The following is a 25,914-nucleotide window of genomic DNA, read 5'->3' as shown; positions in this document are numbered from 1 at the left end:
GACAGATGTACGCTGGCTTTGCATCAACATTCACACTCTTGACTGAAAATATATTGGGAGAAGATGCTTACTATGTCAGTATTAACACTGTTGAGCATCTCGCGCCGTTGTGAAATGGGAGGCTCTCGTCCCAATTTATTTTGGCTCTTTCCTCTCATTTAGCCTTCTATTGTGATTGTGGGACCCCGCCCCAATTGTTACCGATGCAGCTTTAAAAGCCTAGAGTTGTCATGGCAACGACAGCATCACTGACTATGCACCAGGTGGTATGGTGGTGGCTGCAAGGGAGTGAGAAGTACGCATACAGAGAAGAAGACCAAGAATGAGGAGGAGGTGTTTATTCTGGTGGTTGCCAGGCAGGTTAGGCAGCCCACCCCCTCTAGCTTCACATTTTTTCCTCCTCGATGACACACACTTACCTAAAATCATCTCTTCGTCTGCCTCCATCAATCCACATTCTATATTTGAACGTATGAGTAGCACCCAAGCCGCCGCTTGCTTACTTATGTTGGTATGCAGAGTGAAGTCGGGGGCCCAAAACCTCCAAGCCGAGGCCCTGGGCCTTCTATTTACAGTATATGAGCGTTCAACTGTAGTTTGACTCCGGGGTTTAGGGTCTGCCTACATAAGAGGCTGTCCAAGAACAAAAAAAGAGATCCCATTCTGTTGTAAGTACAGTGGTATGAAAAAGTTATCTAAACCTTTTGGAATTTTTCACATTTTGGCATAAAATCACTGATGGGGGAAAATATTACATTATGCTTTTGTGATGTATGATTGCTTCTGTGACATAGATTGTAACAACTTCTATTGTTTTCACCTTGTTCTCATAGTTAGGAGACGCGCTTGGGAATCTTATGAGATAACTTGTTTTGCACCATAGTATTGTTTTACTACACGCCTGGGTCCCATAGAGATAACTTGTTTTGCACCCATATTATTTACCATTTGTTGGCATCTGTTGCAACACGGCTCATTTGTCCCATGTGAAAAGCCCTTTTTCAAGGGGGCTGAACCAAAAGTAGCTTAAATGTTTGATTAGACGGGGCCGCGCCGCTCGTGTGCGGAAGTTGGCCTCTCCGCCTCCGAGGGGTGCGTCCCTACAAAAACCGAATATTTCCGGGCAACCAGTGAGGTCTGCCAGCGGGTCACGTACGGATCGCCTGGCTTTGCCTCTTTGCCGCTTTACCGGAGTGTTGTTGGCTTCCCACTCGTTTGTCACGGTAAGCGATTTTCCTTGCTAGGGGACACTTGGTTGTGCTGTAACGTAGCGCGGGGATTCTGGGGTTGACAAACTAAAATCTAGCTTCACGTTACCATTTTTTTTGCTTGTTTTTGATATCTGTTTGCTTGCTCTTGTGGGATTGTAATCAATAAATCTCATCTATTCTGCATTTCTAATTAATAAACATTGAGCAAAAGTGTGCCTGTTACTGATTCGCCGCGAAGTTTCAGAAAACAATCACCAAATGTGATCTGATCTTTGTCAAAATCACACAGATGTAAAAACAGTGTCTGCTTTAACTAAAACCACTCAAACATTTATTGGTTTTCATATTTTAATGAAGATAGCATGCAAACAACGACAGAAGGGGGTGGGGGGAGTAAGTGAACACTCTGCCTAAGAAGAATTAAAGAGCAATTAAAAACCAATTTTTACCAAACAATTTAAGTCAGGTGTGTGCCCAATCACTGATGACTGGTTTAAAGCTGCCCACTATAAAACACACACCTGGTAAGAATTGTCTTGATGAGAAGCATTGTCTGTATCATGGCTCGGTCAAAAGAGCTGTCTAAAGCAGTTTTTTTAAACCAGTTTGCCGTGAGAGATCGTCAAGTGTGCCGCGAGAACTTATCCTATATCGCTTTTTTTTTTTCAATTCGACAGGCCGAGTTGCAGTAGGAAGGAAGGATTAGATAGAAAGTTGCTGTCGTGTCCAGATGAGCGAAGTATTGCTCGTGTCGTGTTCAATAACTGCTCGGATTTCTAGCCATCAGCAACCTTGCAATGTGGACCACAGCACGTCTACTGTACATCATTTGATTAGTCTTGTCAAGAGTCAATATACACAAAAGTGTCCTTTCCATTTTATCCATGTGTGAAGACCGTCAATCCTCCCCATGTTTTATTCCAACACATTGTCGAGGACAGCAAAACGGCTGATGGCTAGAAATCCGAGCAGTTCTTGAACGTGACACGAGCAGCTATTCTAAACGAAACTGTACACCCGTCTCTTCAAAACTAGTCGATGGACTATTTTGTTCGCCTTTGTGAAAACACAGAAAAACGGACAAGTTTTTTGAGAAAAACTATACAGGTAAATGAGAAAGCCTTCAAAGCCAGTAACCCTGTGTTGGTAAATAAAAAAAGTCCCACGCTGTGGCAGAGACCTTAATACTATCTGCCTGCAAAGCTGTTGTCAGCGAGATGCTCGGCCTTAATGCGGTTAAAGACATTGCTAAAGTCCTCCTGTCTGATAATTCTGAGCTTTTCAAGCCTAACTGCAATAAAAAAATAATAACAGAGAGAGACTAAGAGCTGTTGACGATGATTCCTGCTAGGATATTGGCTTTGTGTTCATCGAAACAGGCTCAAGTTTCACACGAAGTAAGTATAAATACTGAGAAATTATTTTAAAGTTAAACATACTGTACAGAAAGTAATTTTGGAACATTTTTGGTTTGTGTTGTGCCGCGAGATTTTTTCCGATGTAAAATTGTGCCGTGACTCAGAAAAGGTTGAAAAACACTGGTCTAAAGACCTGCGATCAAGGATTGTTGATTTGTATAAAGCTGGGAAAGGATACAAAACCATCTCTAAAAGTCTGGATGTTCATCAGTCAGAAAAGTTGTTTACAAATAGAGAGAGTTTGGCACTGTTGCATCTCTTCCGAGCAGTGGCCGTCCACCAAAGGTGATTCCAAATATTCAGCGCAGAATACTCAGAAAAGGTACAAAAGAACTCTGGAGTGTCTGCTAAAGACTAACAGAAATCACTAGCACAGTCCAATGTCTCTGTGCACACATCAACTATATGGATACAACTATAGCCAAGAATGGTGTTCATGGGAGGACTCCACGGAAGAAGCCACTGCTGTCTAAAAAAACATGTTGCTCATTTAATGTTCGCAAAAAGGCACTTGGACACTCCACAGAAGTTTTGGCAAAATATTTTGTGGACTGATGAAACCAAAGTTGAATTGTTTGGGAGTAACACACAACGCCATGTGTGTTGGAAAAATGGAACAGCTCACCAACATCAACACCTCATCCCCACCATGAAGCATGGTGGAGGGAGCATTGTGATCTGGGGCTGTTTTGTTGCCCCAGGGCCTGGACAACTTGCAATCATTAACGGAAGAATGAATTCAAAAGTTCATCAGGATGTTATGCAGGAAAACATGAGGCTGTCTGTCAGACAGTTGAAGCTAAAAGAGGATGGATGCTGCAACAAGACAATGATCCAAAACAAAGAAGTAACTCAATTTCAGAATGGTTTCAGAAGAACAAAATACACATTCTGGAGTGACCAAGTTAAAGTCCAGACTTGAACCCCATTGAGATGCTGTGGCATCACCTAAAGACAGCAATTCATGCTAGACATCCCAGGAATCTGACTGAACTACAGGAGTTTTGTAGAGAAGAATGGGCCAAGATTAGTCCTGATCGATGTGCCAGGCTGATCTGCAGCTACAGGAAGCGTCTGGTTGAAGTTATTGCTGCCAAAGGAGAGTGGGGGGGCTCAATATATTAAATGTGATGGTTCACTTAGTAATTTTTCCCTCCTTCTGTCATTGTTTGCATACTGTCCTCATTAAAATATGAAAACCTATAAATGTTTGGGTGATTTTAATTAAAGCAGACACAGTTTTTCATCTGTGTGAGTTTGACAAAGATCAGCTCCTATTTGAGGGTGATTTTATGCAGAAATGTGAGAAATTCCAAAAGGTACAGATATTATTTCATGCCACTGTAGCTAAAATTGCATTTTCGTTTTTCGTTTGAAAGGCCGAAAGTTTACCACTGAAAAGTGTGTAGAACAGGGGTGCCCAAGTCCGGTCCTCGAGAGCCCCTATCCGGCTTGTTTTCCATGTGTCCCTCCTTTAACACACCTGAATCAAATGATCAGGTCATCAGCAAGCGCTGCAGGAGCCTGAGAATGCCTCATTTCGCCTCCACTGCTCTACAAAACTGTTTTGTAATGATGGTGACTCTCGACAAAGCACAAGAACACACAAGCACACAAGAACAATTGAAATTGGCGATATAATTTGTTCAACATGGCTGCTTCCTTTGTAGCATCGATGCAAGTGTCCGTGAACAAGAGTTATTTTTAGGCAGAGTGCTTTTATTGTACCGTGGTTCTTCTCTGTTCTTGTCCGACTGGCTTTCATTCGCTTGGCTACGTGTGTCTATATGCGTGCGAGCGGGGTTAGGAAACGGGTGCGAGAGGCCAAAATGCGAGGCGTCAGTCCTCTTCTATTAATGCGGGTTGACCGCTGCAGTGACTCAGAGTAGGGAAAAGGTAGGCGCGCCAGCGGCGTGTAAAACGCTGACTCGCAAGTCTCGCCTCCGGATGCTGCACCATCAACAAAGCCAACATGCCTAAGTCCCCCGTCATTACAGTGAAAGGTTCAATATTAGTTCAAGTTGGTTTTCGTGTAAGAAGAAATAGCACTTCGGGACCATTCCTGCTTTGTATTTTCACAGTTTGAAGGAATATATTTTCATGTAATCATGAGGGGTGTCAAACGATTAAAATTTTTAATCGAGTTAATTACAACTTAAAAATTAATTAATCATAATAAATCGCAATTAATCGCAATGCAAACCATCTATAAAATATGCCAATTTTTTCTGTAAATTATTGTTGGAATGGAAAGATAAGACTAAAGATGGATATATACATTCAACATACGGTACATAAGTACTGTATTTGTTTATTATAACAATAAATCAACAAGATGGCATTCACATTATTCACATTCTGTTAAAGCGATCCATGGATAGAAAGACTTGTAGTTCTTAAAAGATAAATGTTAGTACAAGTTATAGAAATTTTATATTAAAACTAGAGATGTGGGTCCGATCACGTCATTTTCAAAGTATCGGAATCTGCAAAAAAAAATATCGGCCATGCCTTTTTTAATATATATATATATTTTAGTTAAATCGTTTTCTAATTGTATTTAACGTTACAGACATAATATGTTACACTCATGCAGAGTCTTTAGTTTAGGCTTAAGGTAGGGTTATCAAATTTATCCGGTAATTATTTTTTTTTAAAATGTATCACGTTAAAATATTTAACGCAATTAATGCATGCGCTGCACGATCCACTCACGTATTGTCGCGCTCAATCTGTAATGACGCCGTTTTACCTATATAGAGAGATAAAAGGCAGCCTAAAATGAGTAGAGTGAATTATGGCAGCCTTTGAGCCTTTTTTTAATTGGCTAAAGCCTTACAATCCCTATTCCCACGATTAGAAATATCATGGGAAGCAATGTGGGGAAGCAAGGTAGCAAATGATCTTTTTCTTAACACCTTATGTTATTTCCCAACGCAGAGAAGATATATCAATTGGTAGCACTACGCACAGTCATGGTTCCACTTCCCATCATGCATTTGGGCATGGCTACAGTATCATTTATTGAAAGCTCAACAAATACACTAGATGGCAATATTTAGTCACAATATACAAAGTCACAAGTCTTTCTATCCGTGGATCCCTCTCACAGAAAGAATGTTAATAATGTACATGCCATCTTGACGATGTATTGTCATAATAAACAAATACAGTACTTATGTACTGTATGTTTAATGTATATATTCGTCCGAGTTTTATTCATTTTTTTCTTAATGCATTGCCAAAATGTATATGATCGGGAAAAATTATCGGGAATGATTGGAATTGAATCGGATCGGGAAATATCGGGATCGGCAGATACTCAAACTAAAACGATCGGATCGGGAGCAAAAAAACATGATCGGAACAACCCTAATTAAAACCCCTCTTAATGTTTTCGTTTTAATAAAATTTGTAAAAATTTCAATCAAAAAATAAACTAGTAGCCCGCCATTGTTGATGTCAATAATTACTTACACAATGCTCATGGGTGCTGAAGCCTATAAAATCAGCCGCACCCAAGCGCCAGCAGAGTGCGACAAAACTCCGAAAAACACAATTAACAACATGACATTTCACTGTGCTGTCATTTTAATCTGAGTGGTGCATGTGCATTAATTGCATCAAATATTTTAACGTGATTAATTTAAAAAATTAATTACCGCCCATTAACGTGATAATTTTGACAGCCCTAGTAATCATGAATAATTATTAGTGCTGTCAAATTTATCGCGTTAACGGGCGTGTTTTCCGAAATTTCCGGGTTCGCGGTGAGTCAGCAACCAGCACACTTTTGCTCAATAGACGATGTTTATTGATTAGAAAATGCAGAATAAATGAGATTTATTGATTACAATCCCACAAGAGCAAGCAAACAAGCATAACAAACGCTAACGATGACGCTAGATTTGAGTTTGTCAATCCCAGAATCCCCACGTTACTGTTACAGCACAACCCCTTAGCAATGAAAATCGTTTACCGTGACAAATGAGCGGGAAGCCAACACTCCGGTAAAGCGGCAAAAGGACAAAGCTGGGCGATCCGTACATCTAATCCACCAGCGGACTTCACGGGTCGCCTGGAAATGTCTTGTTTTTGTAGGGACGTGCCCCGCGGAGGCGCCAACCTCCGTCTCCGAGCGGCGCGGCCCTGCCCAAGGACAAACATTAAAGCTACTTTTGGCTCAACCCCGTTGAAAAAGGGCTTTTCACATGGGACAAATGAGCTGTGCTGCAACAGATGCAACAAATGGTAAATATTATGGGTGCAAAACAAGTTATCTCGTGAGATTCCCTTCAAGCTATGGGACCCAGGCGTGTAATAAAACAATACTATGGTGCAAAACAAGTTATCTCATGAGATTCTCTCCTAACTATGGGACTCAAGGTGAAAAACAATAGAAGTTGTTACAATCTAGGTCACAGAAGCAATCATTCATCACAAAGGCATAATGTGCTAATGTTATGTCATCACATAATATTTTCCCCCATCAGGGCAGGAATTAACTTTTTGAATTTATCACGTTAAAATATTGGACGCATTTAACGCATGCGCGGAATGTCCCGCTCATGCATTGCCTCAAACATTACAATGACGCCGTTTTTTGCACATTGAGAGCTAAAAGGCAAAGAAAGGCGAGTGGACACAGGCGTTCATTGGACTGTACCGTTTATTGGCAACTCCTTCACAACAAACATAAGTATCATTTAGTGAAAGCAACACAAAAATAATATTCCTATCCCTCAAAAAAAAATAGTGTTCACAAAAAGAAAAGTGCTTCAATCTGTATTAACGAGGCCCTATTCTCACGTAGTTAAACAACAATGTAAAGAACTGGCATTCCCAATAAAAATAGCTATGCAAAATCCGCATAAAACTTACTCAGACTTTGGTCAAACTCTATTCAAACATTTCGTTTAGCTCAACAAATACACTGGATAGCAATATTTAGTCACAATATACAAACTATCAGAGGTCTCGTACGTTGTTAAGCCAGCACTCAATCGAACATGAATCACAATAGACCCAGTCTAAAAAAAAAAAAAAAAACGGAGCTATGGAGTCAGTCAAGGGACAAAACACACTCATTGGCTAGATTTCTAAGTAATTTAAAACTCGCCATTGACACCTTGTGGTGTATTTCAATCACTATCTTATGTAGTTAAGGACACTGTGGAAGAACGGCAGGGAGCCCATGTGACGTCACTGCTCGGCTACGTCAACAATGGCTAGTTTATTTTTTGAATGAAAATTTTACAAATTTCATTAAAACGAAAAAATTACTATTACTTATACTGACATTTATCTTTCAAGAACTACAAGTCTTTCTATCCATGGATCGCTTTAACAGAATGTTGATCATGTTAATGACCTTTAATGCCCCCAGATCCCTTTAACAGAAAAAAATGTTAATAATGTTACTGCCATCTTGTCGAATTTATTGTTATAAAAAACAAATACAGTACTCTTGTACAGTATGTTGAATGTATATATCCGTCTTGTGTCTTATCTTTCAATTCCTACAATAATTTACAGAAAAATAAGCCATATTTTAGAGATGGTTTGAATTTTGCAATTAATTACGATTAATTAATTTTTAAGCTGTGATTCACTCGATTAAAAATTTTAATCGTTTGACAGCCGTACTAAAAACATGAAAGAAATACAACTCAGTGTCGCCAATTCAGCAATTTGGCTGCTATATCGAGTCATTTTTCCCATTGCCCCATGGCCATTTTCCTAAAAAAGTGACTTGTGACTTCAATTACCACTAAGAAACAAACACTCGTTTTTAACGATGTGCCTGAGGGAAGACAGTTATGCTGAACGTGATGCCCGTTTGCCCAAAGTTGGAAATTCTGTGCACAAGCAGTGTTTTTAGGTTTATGTAACACACACATTTTAATTATAAAAGTAAGAGTAATTATAAATATATATGAGAAAACAAGACATTTCACCTAATATTGAACCATCTTTAGACAATCAATGTCTTTATTTTAGATGTACATTGTCTAAAACAGCCAAAAATTGCATCTCAGATGTGACTGGAAAAAACCCCCAACAAATCACTGCTTTACTTAAAAAAAAAAAAAAAAAAAAAAAACAATTCTGATCTCTTGCCTAGAAATGTCATTATGCTTGATAACACACATCACTCAAAAGTTAAGTGTTTTTCCGATGTTTTTCAATTGAATTTCCATTTGCCTCAAGCTAAATTTAGTTAAGTTTTAAGTTAGTCTAAATTATAAGTCCTGATTTGAGATTTTGCAGTGTTCAAAATAGGGCTGCAGCTATCGATTTTTAAAGTAGTCGATTAATCGATGAACTAGTTAGTTCGAATAATCGAGTAATCGGATAAGGAACATGAAAAATTGAAATACCTGAGTTGAGCCTTAAACGGTATAAAAAAATAAATAAATAAGGATCTATGTACAACAAAAGAACAATGGCTAAATTACATAGCAAAAGTCCGCTAGTTTAAATGCTATAAAACGCTAACGCTTTTTTCCCCTTTTTTTTTTTTTTTTTTTTTTTTTTTTAAACAATGCTCTTAACAAATGGTTCGAACACATATTCCCACAAAAAAAACGGCTAACTATACCAATAAATTTAAATTACGAATGTCTTTAAAAAAAACATTAGCTCAAACAAAAACTTATGTTGGTCTTAACATGGAGCAGCTGGATTCAGCCATGTGAAATGAGGCAGACTAGCAGTGTATCCACCCAAATCAATAAAACTAAATGCAAACACTTTCAAAATAAACCATTACAACGCCACTTTCAATTAAACGAATACTCGAATCAGCAAAATTTAATTTGAATCTTTTTTTTCTTATCGAATACTCGAGTTAATCGATTAATCGTTGCAGCACTAGTTCAAAATATATGTATGATACCTGCTGTATTGGATCAACAGTGCTTTTTGGTGTTTTATCCATCAATGACTACCGAGCTAAGATTGACAGTTAGCTTTGTTATGTTTCAATTTTACACCCTCATCACTCTACAGCGCTGTGTTTTTACAGATTTAAAAAAATGCTGTATGAAAGCCGCGCATCGACAGTAGTCGTAATTAATAGAAACCTAGTCCTATCCAGGGCTAGCGTTATGTTAGCAAGGTACAGTAATGTTAATCTTATCCATTAACGCTACGTTAACTTCATTTTACCTTGTCTCAAGTATTGCTCCTCCGCTCTCGGAGTAAATCGGGTGCCTTCGGTCAGTGGCGGACTTGGCAATTTTGAGGCCTAAAGCGAACATATCGCATATAAAAAGGTGAGAAGGGTGTGAGAGGAAATATGTTCCGGTACACTAGGGCTGTCCTAAACGACAAATTTTCTCCTGATTAGTCAGCCGACTAGTTTTACGATGAGTCGACTAATCTAATAATTTTCTTTTTGTTACTAATTTAGCCATGAAATTTTTATTGACGCTTATTAATTCATAAAACCATTTTGGAACACTTAAATTCTTTATTAAAGTACAAATAATCATATAAATAACAATAATTAATCACAAATACACAATGAGGTTAAATGCTGATAGCATTTACTAGTGCAAAAGAATGGAAAGTAAACAGATTCAGAACACTGACTTTGCCTTTCCAACATTATTCAAAACAATTCTTCAAAAAACATTCTAGCACTATTATTATAGTAACTTTACTATATATAATAGTAGTATAATAATTATAATAATTAGTCATTGGCAATCACATTTGTCATAAAGAATGTCATTTGAAAGCTATTCTTAGTGTAGAATCTGTATTCTGTAGTATTTACTCAACATATTATAATATTAATTCTGAAGTATGTGGGATTAACTCCAGAAATTGTTATTTATATGACGAAGATGTGTGCTTTTTTTTTTTTTTTTTTAAATGTTCTCCGGATGTAAGGTTTACACTCCGTGAAAAAACATTTTTCGTCATTGGCTGTGGTGTCACTAATAGATTTTTTTTTTTTTTTTTTTTCCCGTTAACAAATGTTTTTAACCAGCTGTTGAGTGTTATTGTATGACTGATTGGAACTGTACTGCATTGTTTCGCCACAGGGTGTGCTGTCGTGTATTTTATGTTCGGTTTGAAGAAGAAGAAGAAAGTTTAAAGAGGCATTAGCGGCCTGTTCTCAACTTCTGCCTCACTGCACTTTGGCTCTCATGGAGAGCACGTTCGCTCATGTGTTCGAAATAAAAGATAGCCGACGTGCAAAGCAGCAAGTGAGCTGTAAAAATAGCGAGCTTAATGGCGTGAAAAACACGGGAGAGCTAAATGAAGCTAACGAACAGCTAAGCGGAGCTAAGCAACGCTAAACGGAGCTAAGCGATTCTAAACGGAGCTAAGCGAAGCTAAACGCGCTAAATGAAGCTAAGCGACTGATACTCAGTCCGTCGTCGTGGAACAGTCCATTGTAGTGTGTGTGTGGGGAGAGAGATAATATAAACGCAGCATTCAAATGGCTTTCTTTTTTTGTTTTTTGATTTGTTTGTTTGGTATGCTGACATAATTATACATGACGAATAGTCGGGGTGCTGCTGGCTCCGGTGGCCCAAGCCCTTGCTTGTTGGGGCAAGGGCAGCTGGTTGGGGGCCCCCTACTGGTTGGGGGCCTGAGACGATCACCCCCTTCGCCTGAATAGTAGATCCGCCTATGCCTTCGGTGGAGCTGCAGCATTGAAGATGTGCTGTAGGGTTATGCAAGCGCTGTCGTACAGTGAATACATGCTTTGGTGTCCAGCTCGAAATGCTCCCACACTTTTGAGATTTTCTACTTTTTCTTGGTGCCTTTCTCTTCACTTTCTTCGGCCTCTTTGTCGTTACGTCTACGTTCAGGCATGGTTGAAATCAAATATTTCCGCCACCTCTGTCTTCTTCCTGTACGCACATGACGTTAGCGCGTTGTGTCGCATTGAAAGTAGTCCGGGCAAAACGTCATGCTTAGGTGGCAAAATTAAATGATTCCTCGAGGCGGGGAAAATTCCTCGATCAATTTTTAAAATCGTCTTACTCGAATTATTGGAGTAATCGTTTCAGCTCTAGTACAATATATCTAATAATTTATTGCAAAGTATGTGGACCCCCAACTAGCAGCTCATGGACCCCCGGAGACCCCAGCAGACGCAGCAATGTTGATTAACAGAATGGATTAATCTGGGTTTGTTGCTAGGCAAAATTATAGAAATCAAAGCAGGATCTGGTGGACAGATGCGCACAAGGAAAATGACTCCAAAAACAGCACTACGAGTTTATTTAAACAAAGGAATACTTCAATGTTTGTGTTCGCTAGTCCAGACTTCGCGAATACTGAGACATTAGTGAAGAAGCTACAAAACAAAAAAACCTTCCATATGAGGGTGAAGTATTTTACATTTTTGAGTATTTGACCACATTTTCAACCCAGCAGTCAGCTTCTTGTTTCTGCGTTGCCATTATAGATGGTTTATACCCACTCGTCATCTTGCCAGCAAAGGAGCTTATTAGTCTAAGTTTGCCTTAGTCGGACCCCTGCTGAATGCAACGCACAATTTGTCATCCAGAGAGGACACATAATCTATATACGCATGATAGGGTTGTAACGGTACTCGGGTTGCAGCTATCGATTATTTCAGTTTAAAGTGGGAGAACTGACCGGAAATGTTAATTTTTAAGTTCCATTGACGGTGCTAGATGTCGAATCCATTTTGACTTGGAGGGCTTGGTGGTTATTCTCTGCCAGAGATGCAACAGACGATTATTTTTATCATGGATTAATTAGCTGATTAACAGGCACGAAAATCACTCACCTTTTGGCGAAATTCGCCGTTTTGAAGTCAAAAAGGGTGACCTACGTGAATTGTGTAGATCCGAGAACATTTTTAGGGGGGTGGGGGTCGTAAGTCCATCTAACTCACTAACAGTGTAAATTCGCTGCCAACACACCAGTCGCGCTATACTCGCCGAAGCGGTGTTGGATTTCGCGGTGAGGATGGATTTTAATTCCTCATAACTGCACATGATTATCGCCCATTCCTCCTCCATGAAGTAAGGTGCCCGTGCCATCGTCACAAGTAGTGTTTGACTCTGGTCTCCGCCTCCTTTTATGTGAACGCGCAGTAACTCTGACTGGGTTGACACAGGTTCGACGAATCAGCATCGTAGCACCGATTGACCACAAACTAGATAACCAGGTTTTGTCAACTCTGGTTATCCGCTGGTAAACTGGATTACTTCTGGGGAGGTTGAACTCCGTTCGTAGTACGGGCCACTGCAGTGTTGTTAATAATGGTGTTAGAATATAACTACAGCTGTCCCGACTAGTCGACGTAGTCGACGTCATCGATGACGTAAATCCGTCGACGAGCACAACATGCCGTCGACGGTTAATGAAGGGTTAAAAAAATATATGCGTGGAAAGTTAGAATGTCGGATGCTCTGTTTGCAAGCAGGGAAAGCGGCACAAAGCCAAAAAAAAGCGCACCAGAGTGGCCAAAACATTGACTTATTTCAAAGAAACAAAGGACTCTTCTGTCCTGTCTCTTCAGTGCCAAGCTTGGCTGCACGTCGGCCGTGAATAAACACCTCAAGCGCCTTCACGCAGTTTGTAAGGTTTTTTTTTTTTTCTTTCTTTCATTTTTTGTACACCAGAGGTTGCTGTCGCCTTACTAAATAATAATGTTTCATTGACAATGGGCCTATAAGTGCTATTAGTATTGTTCTTAATGCTAATTGAAAGGTTTATTTCATGTTATGGTTTATTTTATGGTATAGAAAATTATATAAGGTTAAAAGGTCATAAATATATACAGTATATACAGTGATTGCACTCAAGGGAGAGATTGTCAATGATAAGGTAATAAGGTAAAGGCAATTCATATAGGCAATTCATTGATATATAAATAAGGTTTAAAAGGAAAAAGGTGAAAAGTTTTTGTTAATTTCTAATTGTGTTGCTTTATTTGTGTGCGCCGTAGCTCTTACGGTGTGTTTACATCAAGGATGGAATAAAAGTTGTAAACCATCAGTTTAAGAGACCATCTTTTCAATCGGGATGCTACACTAGTTAATTCTATCAGCATTTGAACTCATTGTTTATTTGTGATTTATTATTGTTATTTACGTGTTTATTTGTACTTTAATAAATGATTTGAGTGTTCCAATGTTTTTTTTTTAATTGATAAGCATCAACAAAAATTTCATTGCTAAATTAGTTTTTAAAAATAAAATAATAAATAAATAAATAAATAATTATTAGATTAGTCGACTAATCGTAAAAATAGTCGGCTGACTAATCGGGAGAAAATTAGTCGTTTGGGACAGCCCTAAATATAACGGCGTTACTAATGGCGTTATTTTCTTCAGTAGTGAGTAATCTAATTAATTCATTTTCTCATCTTGGCAACGGCGTTACCGTTACTGAGGCGGGAAAGGTGTGCGTTACTACTAAGTTGGTTGAATAAAAAAAGTCTGAGAGAGACGGACTCACGGAGACGAGAGAGCAGAGCAGGAGTGGGGAGGAGGCAAGGGAGTGTGACGCCATTGCAAACGTGATGCTACTATGCTAGGTGGCTCTAATAATACCTGACTGTAGTCGATAGCCTACAAACTACGCCCACATGATGCTTCTCTAGATATCACATACATACAGAACTAGATGTAAATGACAGACACGGCGGCATTAGCAACAAGTATTATAAAGAACTAGATGTGTTAGTAAACAGCCACCATTTTAACCTCAACAAAATGAGAATAATGAATCAGTCAGCCAAGGATTGCCTGCTTCGAAGACTTTTATATAACATGATATATCACGGGTACAAAATGATAAGACTCAGTTAGGAGCTGAGATCAGCCAGAAAGTACGAAGCTATACAATAGAAGCTAGACAATTATACTGTTAAAAAGGGCTGTGCCGGAGCGCCCCGTGAAACTTTACCCGGAAACGAAACTCATCATCTCACAAGCCTTGGTATTTTTCCATACAAAAACATCTTTGAGCTGAGACCTTGAACACTGGTGCCGGGTGGAACGAAGTTAAGAAACCACTGGGCATTCATTGCATTCATTCAGGGCACATTGGGAAACAACGGAGCATAACAGTCCATATTTGGGCATATGGTGATACCGTCTACGATCGTCAAGGCCGTGGAAGGCACACTCAAAAAGATTACTACAGATTATTATAACAATAATACTGTATGCTATAATGCTGTCATGCAAGCATAACAAATGCATAAAAAATATGAAATGTATAATGGTTCTGTTTTAAGCATGAATAAAATTCTCTCACACATAGCATTTGCGTTTAACACAATGCTATACTCACGTTAGCATTAGGCTAATGCTAATGGCAAGTGTCCGTTTAAACTATCGGACAACTTTTTTTTACATGCAGTTCCTGGCATCCAGGTGGGTATAATTAATTGAAAATAATATACAGTGATACCTCGGCTCACGAACGCTTAAGCTCACGAACTTTTCGCCTCAAGAACATTAAATTCGCGAGCATATAGTCTCTGCTGACGAACTAGTTTTCGGCGGACGAACCAATTCACGCGGTCGAAAAGCTCCACGAGAAGCTGACGCACGCTCACGGCGTCCCAGTTCGTCCCCTCACTCTCGTTGAGTGCGGACGTGGTTTGTGTTTGATAGAGATTTTGGACCATATTGAGTGTACTTTTGCTATTATGGGACCGAAAAAGAGTTACCTACAGTCCTTATGGAAGGTGACTCGTGTTACCAATTCACCCTCGACTGGTAATTGGCGGTGCTTTCAGCTTCCCACCGTAGTGAGAAGTGGACCGGCGAGTCACGTTGGCTCGTTGTCGTCGGTTGTCTTCGGTTCGCCCGATTTCCTCTCCAGAAAGGTGGCGGCGTGCATACAAACACCCAGAGGCGTCGGATGGCTTTTATTAACAACCAAAAGCATGTGGGGGGCACAGCAGTGGAGTCTACGCTAACTGCGCACTTTGCTGGTAACACTCTCCTTCCAAACAGTAACTCCCTCCCTCCCTACTCCTCCCACTCCATTCCATCAAGCCATCAACTACCATCACAAAGGTAAATAAAACTACTTTATTATACAGTACAGTTTATTTCTTTAATTATAATACAATAGCACATTTATTATACATAAAATAAGGTATATTTTTGTGTAGTTTTAAGGCTTATTTAGTAGAAAATTATGTTTTATGGGGACCTGGGAACGGATTATTCTCATTTTAATGGTTTCTTATGGGAAATAAATGTTCGGAAGACGAACTTTTCGCCTTACACACACTTTCTGGGAACCAATTATGTTCGTGAGCTGAGGTATCACTGTACTGTTTTCCTTCCAAGTGTGTACCATCACCAAGTTGGCGTTGTCCTTGTAGATGCTACAATATGTGCTCGTATGCCAATGTTCATTGAAAAACTTTGTTTTGGTAAAGAGTAATTTTTTATTTTACAGATGAAAAATTTTTTAATTAACGTCGACTAAAACAAGACGAAATTAGTCTTGAGTTTCCATCAACAAAAACTAGACGAAGAAAAACTACCATTTACCATTTACCACATTTTGAAATGACTAAATTATGACTAAATCTAATAAGTATTATCGTCCAAAAGACTAAAACAAAAATTGAAAGGGCTGCCAAAAACAACACTGCTCCGGACGTTTTTTCTTTGGTTTTGCTACGTGCGCCTGGCTTCCTTTAGTGGTGACTTACTGGAAGCAGCAGGCAAAAAGAACATATTACTTTAGTTGGAAAAGAATCCTTGAGGTGTACAGACTCTACATACCTCCTCTGCACTGCACATTGTCGGGAACCCTTGATAAAACAAAATCTTTAAGTTTCCACGTTTTAACAGGGTCTGATATCATTTCAGTGTGTTTATTCCGTGACTATGTTGTCACTTATATGAAGCGAAGCAACACATTTTTGTGCTAAGCTAAATTAACAACTTCATATGTTCTGCTCATAACGGAGCTAGTCTTTACGTGGCTTCTTCATCGTGGTGTTCGGCAGCTATTGTTTCCGGTCGGCGGTCAGGGCATTGAAACTTGGAGCCGAAATTTAAACTTCGAACGGTTCCTGGAGAACCGGAGTGTTAGTCCCAGATCCCATCGATTCTCGATGCCCAATCCTAGTGCTCATAGCTGCAGACAAAAATCGATGATCAAATTACCGTAATTTTCGTCTATAAGCCGCTATTTTTTTCCTTCATTTTGAATCCTACGGCTTATAGTCCAGTGCGGCTTAATTGTTGATTTATTTGGGTTAAAAGGTAACACTTTATTTGACAGCGGCATCATAAAACTGTAATAAGACCGTCATAATAATGACATGACACAATCGTGGGCATTACTGAATTCTCATGTCATTAAGTGTCATCCGGCAAATTATGTCACTAACTCCATTTACGTCCAGCTTGGATCTTTTACATCCTTTCAAAAGTGAGATAATTTGCCAAATAACACTAAATGACATCTGTTATAAGCATTCATTAATGCTCATGACAGTGTCATGTCATAATTCTGATTGTCTATTGACAGACTTATGGCTCCACTGTCAAATAAAGTGTTACCAAATACCATAACTACCAATTAATGAAATAACTGGAACAGTAACTCAAGAAATGTGTCAGGGAATGCTGGGCAGGCAGGTGTGTGTGGACCCAAACGCAGGAAACAAAATGCAAGGCAGGAGGCAGAAGGCAATGAACTCAAAAAACGTTTTAATTATAACTAACAAAAACACAAAGTACAAACAAAACCACTGGGGATCAAAGGGCAAGATTAAAACAAAACTTACTTAAATCAGAGGGACTGGTACACGAGGGCTTGGAACGGACTTGAAGTTTGGCAGAGACGGACATAGACATAGACAATGACGCAGCAAGGAGTGAACAGAAAATGGGAGCATATATACACACAAGCAGACAAGGGATAACGAGACAAGGAACAGCTGGGTAACACAGGTGGATGCAGATTGCAGAATACACTGGGAAAACACACACAGGTGAGAGCAATGGGTAATCACAGGACAAGTCACACAAGGAGAAACCAAACACAAAACCTAACAAAATGTTCAGCACAGAACATGAATTTTGATTGTTATTTACATCTGTAGCGCTGCAATTCATGCTAGAAGGCATTTTGGATGACAACAATGTTAAAAGTAGGTGGCAGCAGAAGTTGACTGTCTCCCTCAAGGGAGCAGTGATGGCCAAATAGAGCTTCTTAAAGCAATGATGGTGGTTCATAGGGTCTCATTACAGTCGTATGATGCCGCTGTCAAATAAAGTGTTACTGGTTAATATGTGTTGATGTAATTATACCAAAATTCAGCGAGGCTTATAGTCCAGTGTGGCTTGTCTATGAACAAATGCCGTTTTCGTGCCAAATTTAGTGGGTGGTGGCTTATAGTCAGGTGCGCCTTATTGTGCGAAAATTACGGTAGTTGGCGACAAATGTATAAATCGATTAGTTGTTGCAGCCTTATTCTGTTCCAGACTTTCCCAATCAAAATGGATTAGACGTCTTGAGCCGACAAAGCCTGGCAATGAGTTAAATGTGCCCTATAAAGCATTAAACCTGCAGATTGCAGCCTGTGTATCCTATAGAAAAGCAGTGCGTGTCATATAATGGATATAAGCTCTGTAGCTGTTCCGTTGATCCAGCGTGAATGATTCCCTGGAGGCTGAAAGATAGCGTTCTTCTCAAACGAAAAGAACGAGGTGACTGGTCTTTGCCGGTCACATGTTCCCTCCCTCTCTCTCTCTTTCTTCCTTTCCCTCCCTCCCTCTCTCCCTTTTTCTCTCTCTAACTGGCTCGCATTCCCTTACTCTTGCTGCAGTCGTCCTCTTAGCAGTGTTTCAGGCTCATTGGAAGATGTAAGGAAGGAAGGTTTGACACCGGCAGCATGCGTGTTGCTCCCTGCTCTCAGATTAACACCTCAAGATCTCCTCCGTAATCTCCTCCTTTACACCTCCCTTCATTATTTGCCATAAGGACCGGAGCGTTGGGAACATGTATTCCTTGGACGACTTTGGGTAGGACAGCCTTATCTTTGTTAAAAGTGTTTTGTTGGAGCGAGCGTGATAGAAGATGGCTTTGGAATGTGTTTGTTGACCACAAAATATTCCCTGGATGCAATTCTCTGCTCTCAGTCTAGGATTGGAAAAATAAAACCCCCTTGTTTTCCCGTCTTGTTCTTTCCAATCTCGCTCAACTGTGTTTCTTTTGTCCGGCCAAGCTCCATTTTGTTTTATTGGCTCAGTCTTTTCCCCGAGTAGACTTCTCTCCGTCAGCTGTTTGGAGAGCCTCGCGGGATCGCTCGCATCTGAGTTGCATGCGAGTGTGAGAACGGGGGACGGGAACAGTACAGGAAGCGCGGGATAGAGAGCGCTTAATCGCTCGCCGGCGGTATGAGTGCGAGTATCAGGAGCCAGATGACGGCGTGATAAAGGGACCTTGGCAAGATTACGATGGGATTGCTTGACGCTCACAGCACAGATGTGTGGGATGCCATGACATTACAGTATTCCATTTTGTGCTTGAGTGCGTGCACTCGAGTAATCTACTGTCAAGTCTGACAACGTGCTCTTTTAAACTGTAGCCACAACCATCTCTTCTTTTTCTTTTTTTTAATTCGAAAATAGAACCTTATGGCTCTGTTACTTCCAAAATACGACAACAGGAGCAACAAATTACAGCCGCCTAGCAATTAGGGGTGTGAAAATACAGGTAGTTCCTGAGTTACAAATGAGTTCCGTTTCTATGCTGGCGACGGAAAGTCGGAATTAACCCTCTAAGTACCCCAAAATCTCAAAATACCTATCGAAAAAGTCCAAAAGTATTGTATTTTGTTTATTGATGGAGGATACACTGCCCTCTGGTGGCAGCGTTGGGTCTGGTTGGACTTTCGCCTTGTATGACTGAGGAACAGACGTCAGACGTCTGACATGGATAAAGGATAGCTGCTAGAGCTGGGAAGCTTTGAGCACCTAACGATTCGATTACGATTACGATTCAGAGGCTCCGATTCGATCATAAATCAATTATTGATGCACCCCACCACACTTTTAATGTTTTGTACATTAGTTCCGAAAATGTTCAAAAATCCTCTCAGGCTAAACCAAACTATTTTAGTATCAAGTTAACAGTTAAAAACAGTAAATAAAATACTCAAGTCCCCATTCTGTATCAAAAGCTTTAAACTACATTCAATTAATTTAATGTTGTGAATCAACCGTTAAAGTTATGAAAATTGTTCCCGTTATTCCATGATTTCCCATCCGTCTACTTTTGACATGTCAAAGTTTTAAAACTGTTTCATCATTTAAAGATAGATTCAAATCAAGATTTTGCCGATTTAGGGATATTTTACATAAAAAGTAATTAGGTTCGCTTCAACAGAGACTTCTAGAGAAGTCTACTGCTTTAAGATGGCGGCAAGTCTGTCATTTCGCATCTAGTTCTTTGTATATGTCGTTGTCTGTCAATTCACATCTAGTTCTACAATATGTGATATCTGCCATAGCCATATGTTGCCGTATGTTTTTAGCAACTAGCAACCGGTCGCTGTTTGTAGCGGCTGTCGGCTGCAGCCAGGAATTTTTATTTATTTATTTATTTTTTAAAGTAGCGGCATTAGTTGAATAAGATATTTACTCTCGGTCCGTTCCTCATTGCGTCCCAAAGACCGTGGCGTCCCAAAGACCGCACTGACTGTGTTTTATTTCCGCTTCACCTGGTATAATTCAATAATCGGAATTTGGATGTTTATGAATCGTTCTCGAATCTTCCACGGCCGAATCGCAAATAATCTATGAATCGGAAATTTCGCACGCCTCTAATAGCTGCACTCTGGTTTGGCCCACATCTGGCTGTAAGTTGTTTCAGCTAATATAAATTTGTGTACTAGTTGTTTTGTAGAATGATTTCTTGACCCATGTATCGATAATTGTTGTTTCGCCATATCGTGAGATCATCGTTATCGTGAACCTTGTATCATGGGTAGGGTTGGGCATTGAACATCGATGGAATCTGGGATTAACGCGCTAGTTCTCCTGGAACCGCTCGAATTTTTTTATTCCGATTCCAAGTTTCAATGGCCTGAACAGCGACCGAAAAAATAGCTGCCGAACCCAACGAAGGAGAAGCCACATGAAAACTAGCTCCGTTATGAGCAAATCAAATGAAGTGGCTAATTTAGCTTAGCACAAAAACGTGTTGCGTCGCTTCACATAAATGACAAAGTAACAGAATAAACACACCGAAATTATATCAGACCCTCTGTTCAAACGTGCAAACTTACAGACTTTGTTTTATCGAGGGTTGTCAACGATGTGTAGTGCAGAGGAGGAGTGTAACGTCCATACACCTCAAGGATTATTTTCCAACTAAAGTGTTAAGTTCTTTTTGCCTGCTGCTTTCATTAAGTGACCGCTAGGGGAAGCCAAGCACACATAGCAAAACCAAAGAAAAACTTTAGAGCTACAATAGTGACATCTTGTGGGCGGATGAACAATATATCATATTTAGAAAGAAATCAAACTTAAGAAGTAGTCAACTAAAGATCAAGAAAACAACAACTTGTAGAAATACCACCTAAAACAAACGAAGCAATTCAATAAATGCCTGCAGCATAAGACACTGTAAAGCATAGGCTAAAGAATATGTGTAAATGTTTTCTCCGTGAGCTTTTGAAAAATAAACATCTCTGTGAAATTGCACTCCTGTGGAAAGAAACGTCATCATGTTCAAGTTCAAAGACTGATGTTTATATACAAGTTAAAAATAGCCCTCTGAGAAATTCAGTTAATTGAAGTTCACATAATTAAAAAAAAAATCGAGAAGTTAAGAAATAATATGAACTATCCCATTTTTTTTACCCTGTCTATTAAAAGAACCGAAATCGAGAATCGTTTGGAACCAGAATCGAAACGGGAAGTCGGAACTGAAACCGTTCAAATTCATTCGATGCCCAATCCAAGTGACAGTACAAGTACTCCCCGAGTTATGAACAAGTTCTGGTCCTGCGCTGGCGACGTAACCCGAATTTCCGCCTTAGTCGGAATAAACCTTTTATGTACCCCTAAATATCAAAATAACCATCCAAAAAGTCCAAAAGTATTGTATTTTTTTAATGATAGAGGATACACTGCCGTCTGGTGGCAGCGTTGGGTCTGGCTGGACTGTCGCCTTGTATGACTGAGGAGCAGACTTAGACTTCTGACATGGATAAAGCATAGCTGTTGGCATGTGCTGGTATGAGATTCTGACGGTATGATAACCTTAAGCCAAAATATCACGGTTTCAAAGTATCATGGTATTGTAATTACAGCTCTAAAACAAGTTACTTTTACATATCTGGGTTTTTAAAAAAAAAACTTTTCCACTGTACAGGAGTCTAAACACACAGCCACAGCTCAACATTATTACCATCAGAACAAAAATAATTGAATTATTTTACATAAAAAGCACCTGTGTATGACTTGTATCATGTTTACATTATACACAAACTCTTTCTCAACATAGACCGTTGCCAGAGAGAAAAAAAACACATGTTTTTACACTGCTAGACACACTAAACACGCTGGAATTAACTCTCGTAACTTGTGGGAAATGTTCATGATAGCGTTAAATAACCTTTAATTTTGTATAAATGAGACATCATATTGGAGGTATTGCCTCCTCGGAAGCCACCCTCAGCAAACATGTTTTACATGTCGGTTGGCCCTCCTCCTCTAAGCCGCGGCCGTCTGTAACTTTTCTGTAGCCGAAGTATTCCCATACCTGCTATTTCGTTGTCTTCGATAGGGGAAAAAGTTCAGGAGTTTCACCTCCTACAGCCATCGTGCAGCACAGCTGACACACTGACACTGAGCAACAACCAGTGTTTCTCCCTCCATTTGTGGGGCATAAAAAATACTTAATACCTTAGGGACGGTGTGACGGAAAATTTTTGCGGTTCTGAAACCGTGACGTTTTCATACCAGGGTATAGCTTGAAACCGGTAATCGGCACATGTCTAGATAGCTGCGCTCTGGTTGGGCCCACATCAAGCTGTAAGTTGTTTCAGCTAATATATGTTTGCGTGCTAGTTGTTTTGTAAAATGATTTCCTGACCCATGTGTCGATAATTGTTGTTTTGCCATATCGTGAGATCATTGTAATCGTGAACAGGTTGTTTTTTTAAACACTGAATGTTTGTCTATTAGTGCTCTGTGGTTGGCTAGTCCTGTCATCCAGAGTCAGGTGGAATAGTCTCCATTTCATCTGTAACACTAATGAGGACAAGCGCTGTAGAAAATGAATGGACGGATGGTCCCACATACACGCTCATTATCTGGGAAGTATTTTCTTCCTTAAACGGAAGCAGCCTATCTCTTTAAGGATCAGGATTAGTGTGCTAGCTGAGGAAGATGGACCGGTGAGTGTAAGGAATCAAGGTGGGGGGATGGTTGCTTGTGTCTAAACATTGAATGTGTCCATTCAAAGAGAAATTAATGATTGTCAATATCAGGACGAGTCATTGTGTATCTGTTCATGCCATTAAAGTAAACATTTTTAATGATTTTACAGTTGAAATTTCAACTGCACTAATAAGAACAGTGTTGCTGCTGTTGCCATGGTTACATAGTCACCCACTGTAGCCCGCAGACCTACTGTATTTGCTCGTATAGCGGTTCATGAGGCGTTTATAGAGTACCAGGCGTTTATGGGGGGAGTGGAGTTCCCAAGCAAAGTGTACAGTATCAGGCAACCTGGAGTACTGCTACAGTGTATCACAAAAGTGAGTACACCCCTCGCGTTTCTGCAGATATTTAAGTATATCTTTTCATGGGACAACACTGACAAAATGACACATTGACACAATGAAAAGTAGTCTGTATGCAGCTTATATAATACAGTAGAGTTAATTTATTTTCCCCTCAAAATAACTCAAAATATACCCATTAACATCTAAACCCCTGGCAACAAAAGTGAGTCCACCCCTTAGAAATTACATCCCTAAATGTCCAAATTGAGTACTGCTTGTCATTTTCCTTCCAAAATGTCATGTGACTCGTTAGTGTTACTAGGTCCAGGTGTGCATAGGGAGTAGGTGTGTTCAAATTTGTAGTGCAGCTCTCACACTCTCTCATACTGGTCACTGAAAGTTGCACCACCTGGCAAAGAACTCTCTGAGGATCTTATAAGACGTATTGTTGTGCTACATGAAGATGGCCAAGGCTACAAGAAGATTGCCACCACCCTGAAACTGAGCTGGAGCACAGTGGCTAAGATCATCCAGCGTTTTAAAAGAACAGGGTCCACTTAGGACAGGCCTCGGGTTGGTCGTCCAAAGAAGCTGAGCGCACATGCTGAGCGTCCTATCCAAATGCTTTCTTTGAAAGATCGTCACAGGAGTGCTGTCAGCATTGGTGCCGAGATTGAAAAGTCGGGGGGTCAGCCTGTTAGTGCTCAGACCATACGCCGCAATCTACATCACATTGGTGTGCATGGCTGTCACTCCAGGAGGAAGCCTCTTCTGAAGACGATACGCAAGAAAGCCCGCAAACAGTTTGCTGAATACATGTCAACAAAGCACATGGATTACTGGAACCATGTCCTATGGTCTGATGAGACGAAGATTAATTTGTTTGGTTCCGATGGTCTCAAGCATGTGTGGCGGCGACCAGGTAAAGAGTACAAAGATAAGTGTGTCATGCCTACAGTTAAGCATGGTGGTAGGAATGTCATGGTCTGGGGCTGCATGAGTGCTGCATGTGTTGGAGAGTTACATTCCCTTGAGGGAAACATGAACTCCAACATGTACTGTGAAATACTGCAGCAGAGCATGATCCCCTCCCTCCAGAAACTGGGTCGTAGGGCAGTGTTCCAGCATGACAATGACCCCAAACACACCTCCAAGATGACCACTGCTTTACTGAAGAGGCTGAGGGTAAAGGTGATGGGCTGGCCAAGCATGTCTCCAGACTTGAACCCAATAGAACATCTTTGGGGGATCCTCAAGCGGAAGGTGGAGGTGCGCAAAGTCTCAAATATCCGGCAGGTCCGCAGCGTCCTCATGAAGGAGTCGAAGAGTATTCCATTGGCAACCTGTGAAGCTCTGGTCAACTATATGCCCTGGAGAGTAAAGGCAGTTCTGGATAATAGTGGTGGCCACACAAAATATTGACAGTTGACATGTTGTATGTTAATATTGACAACTTTCACTAAGGGGTGTACCAGTGACCAGTATGCTCCCTATGCATACCTGGACCTAGTAACACTAACGAGTCACATGACATTTTGGAGGGAAAATGACAAGCAGTACTCAATTTGGACATTTAGGGGTGTAGTTTCTAAGGGATGTACTCACTTTTGTTGCCAAGGTGTTAGATATGAACGGCTGTATTTTGAGTTATTTTGAGGGGAAAATAAATTAACTCCATTATCTAAGCTGCACACAGACTACTTTTCATTGTGTCAAAGTGTCATTTTGTCAGGGTTGTCCCATGAAAAGATATTCTTAAATATCTGCAGAAATGCGAGGGGTGTACTCACTTTTGTGATACACTGTAGTTTTGTTATTGATTAGATAAGACTTATTTTCTCGCTAAATCAGGGGAGTCTGTGATAATTGGATGTTACGCCATCAATAGATAAGCTAGATAAATTGGTTCGATATGACCCCTATGATTCAGATTTTTATGGTTTCGTTGAATATTTTAGACGTCATGTGATAGACAAGGTAGTGTATTAGTGCATTCTTCCATTTGGACTTAATGTTGTATTGAATTAATGGGGCATATTTTTTGCTATTCTCTATTCCTATTTCTATTTCTTTTGAAATTATATGACCTGGTTTGCCATCTACAACAGGACTCCCCTGAGCGTGAATAACATATCTACCTAACCTGACTATTTCTCCCAAAGTACTGTCATCTCATATTTAACACTCGTAGAGATGAATCAGCCCCGAGGCGGTCTAGCTGTGATCCCTTCTAAATGTTAGCGGGCGGTCCGTGTCCCTTCCTCAGGGCACAACCTGGTTGTGGAAAGATGTAGCTTGTTAGCATTTAACCGGTCTGTTGCACAAATGTTCCCCAGGCCATCTGGACCCCCCTTTCGGCCCAAGATGAGCCATTGGCAGCTCAGTGCTGAAAACAACATTTCCAGTTGTTTATAGAGTTGTCTCGATCAAATATTTTTGAGAGAGTATCACAACATGTTACATTTGAATCTGTAAAATAAAGCACTGCCAAAGTAATAAGAATGTCCCGCCGCGAGGTTTCAATCAGTCAATCATTAAGCTGCAAGTGTACGGCCTTAAT

The 25,914-nt window shown here is 40.1% G+C and overlaps 1 protein-coding gene across 3 annotated transcripts in view; it reads left to right on the top strand.

The window, feature by feature from the left end:
• Positions 1-25,914, top strand: part of evla (Enah/Vasp-like a) — a 228,790-nt gene that overhangs the window by 141,946 nt on the left and 60,930 nt on the right. Inside the window, exon 1 of one of the 3 annotated variants that reach the window (XM_057859986.1) lies at positions 18,410-18,639. The exons of the other annotated variants lie outside the window; for them this stretch is intronic. Within the exon in view, the coding sequence (XP_057715969.1) occupies positions 18,617-18,639 (23 nt within the window). The 5' untranslated portion in view covers positions 18,410-18,616. Of the gene's footprint in view, positions 1-18,409; positions 18,640-25,914 lie in introns of those variants that run through there. 3 annotated transcript variants of the gene reach the window in all.

The sequence above is a fragment of the Corythoichthys intestinalis genome, chromosome 15, assembly GCF_030265065.1.
Source record: "Corythoichthys intestinalis isolate RoL2023-P3 chromosome 15, ASM3026506v1, whole genome shotgun sequence".
Classification (NCBI taxonomy): domain Eukaryota; kingdom Metazoa; phylum Chordata; class Actinopteri; order Syngnathiformes; family Syngnathidae; genus Corythoichthys; species Corythoichthys intestinalis.
Note: the sequence above shows the minus strand (reverse complement) of the source record. Positions and strands in the feature narration are given on the sequence as shown.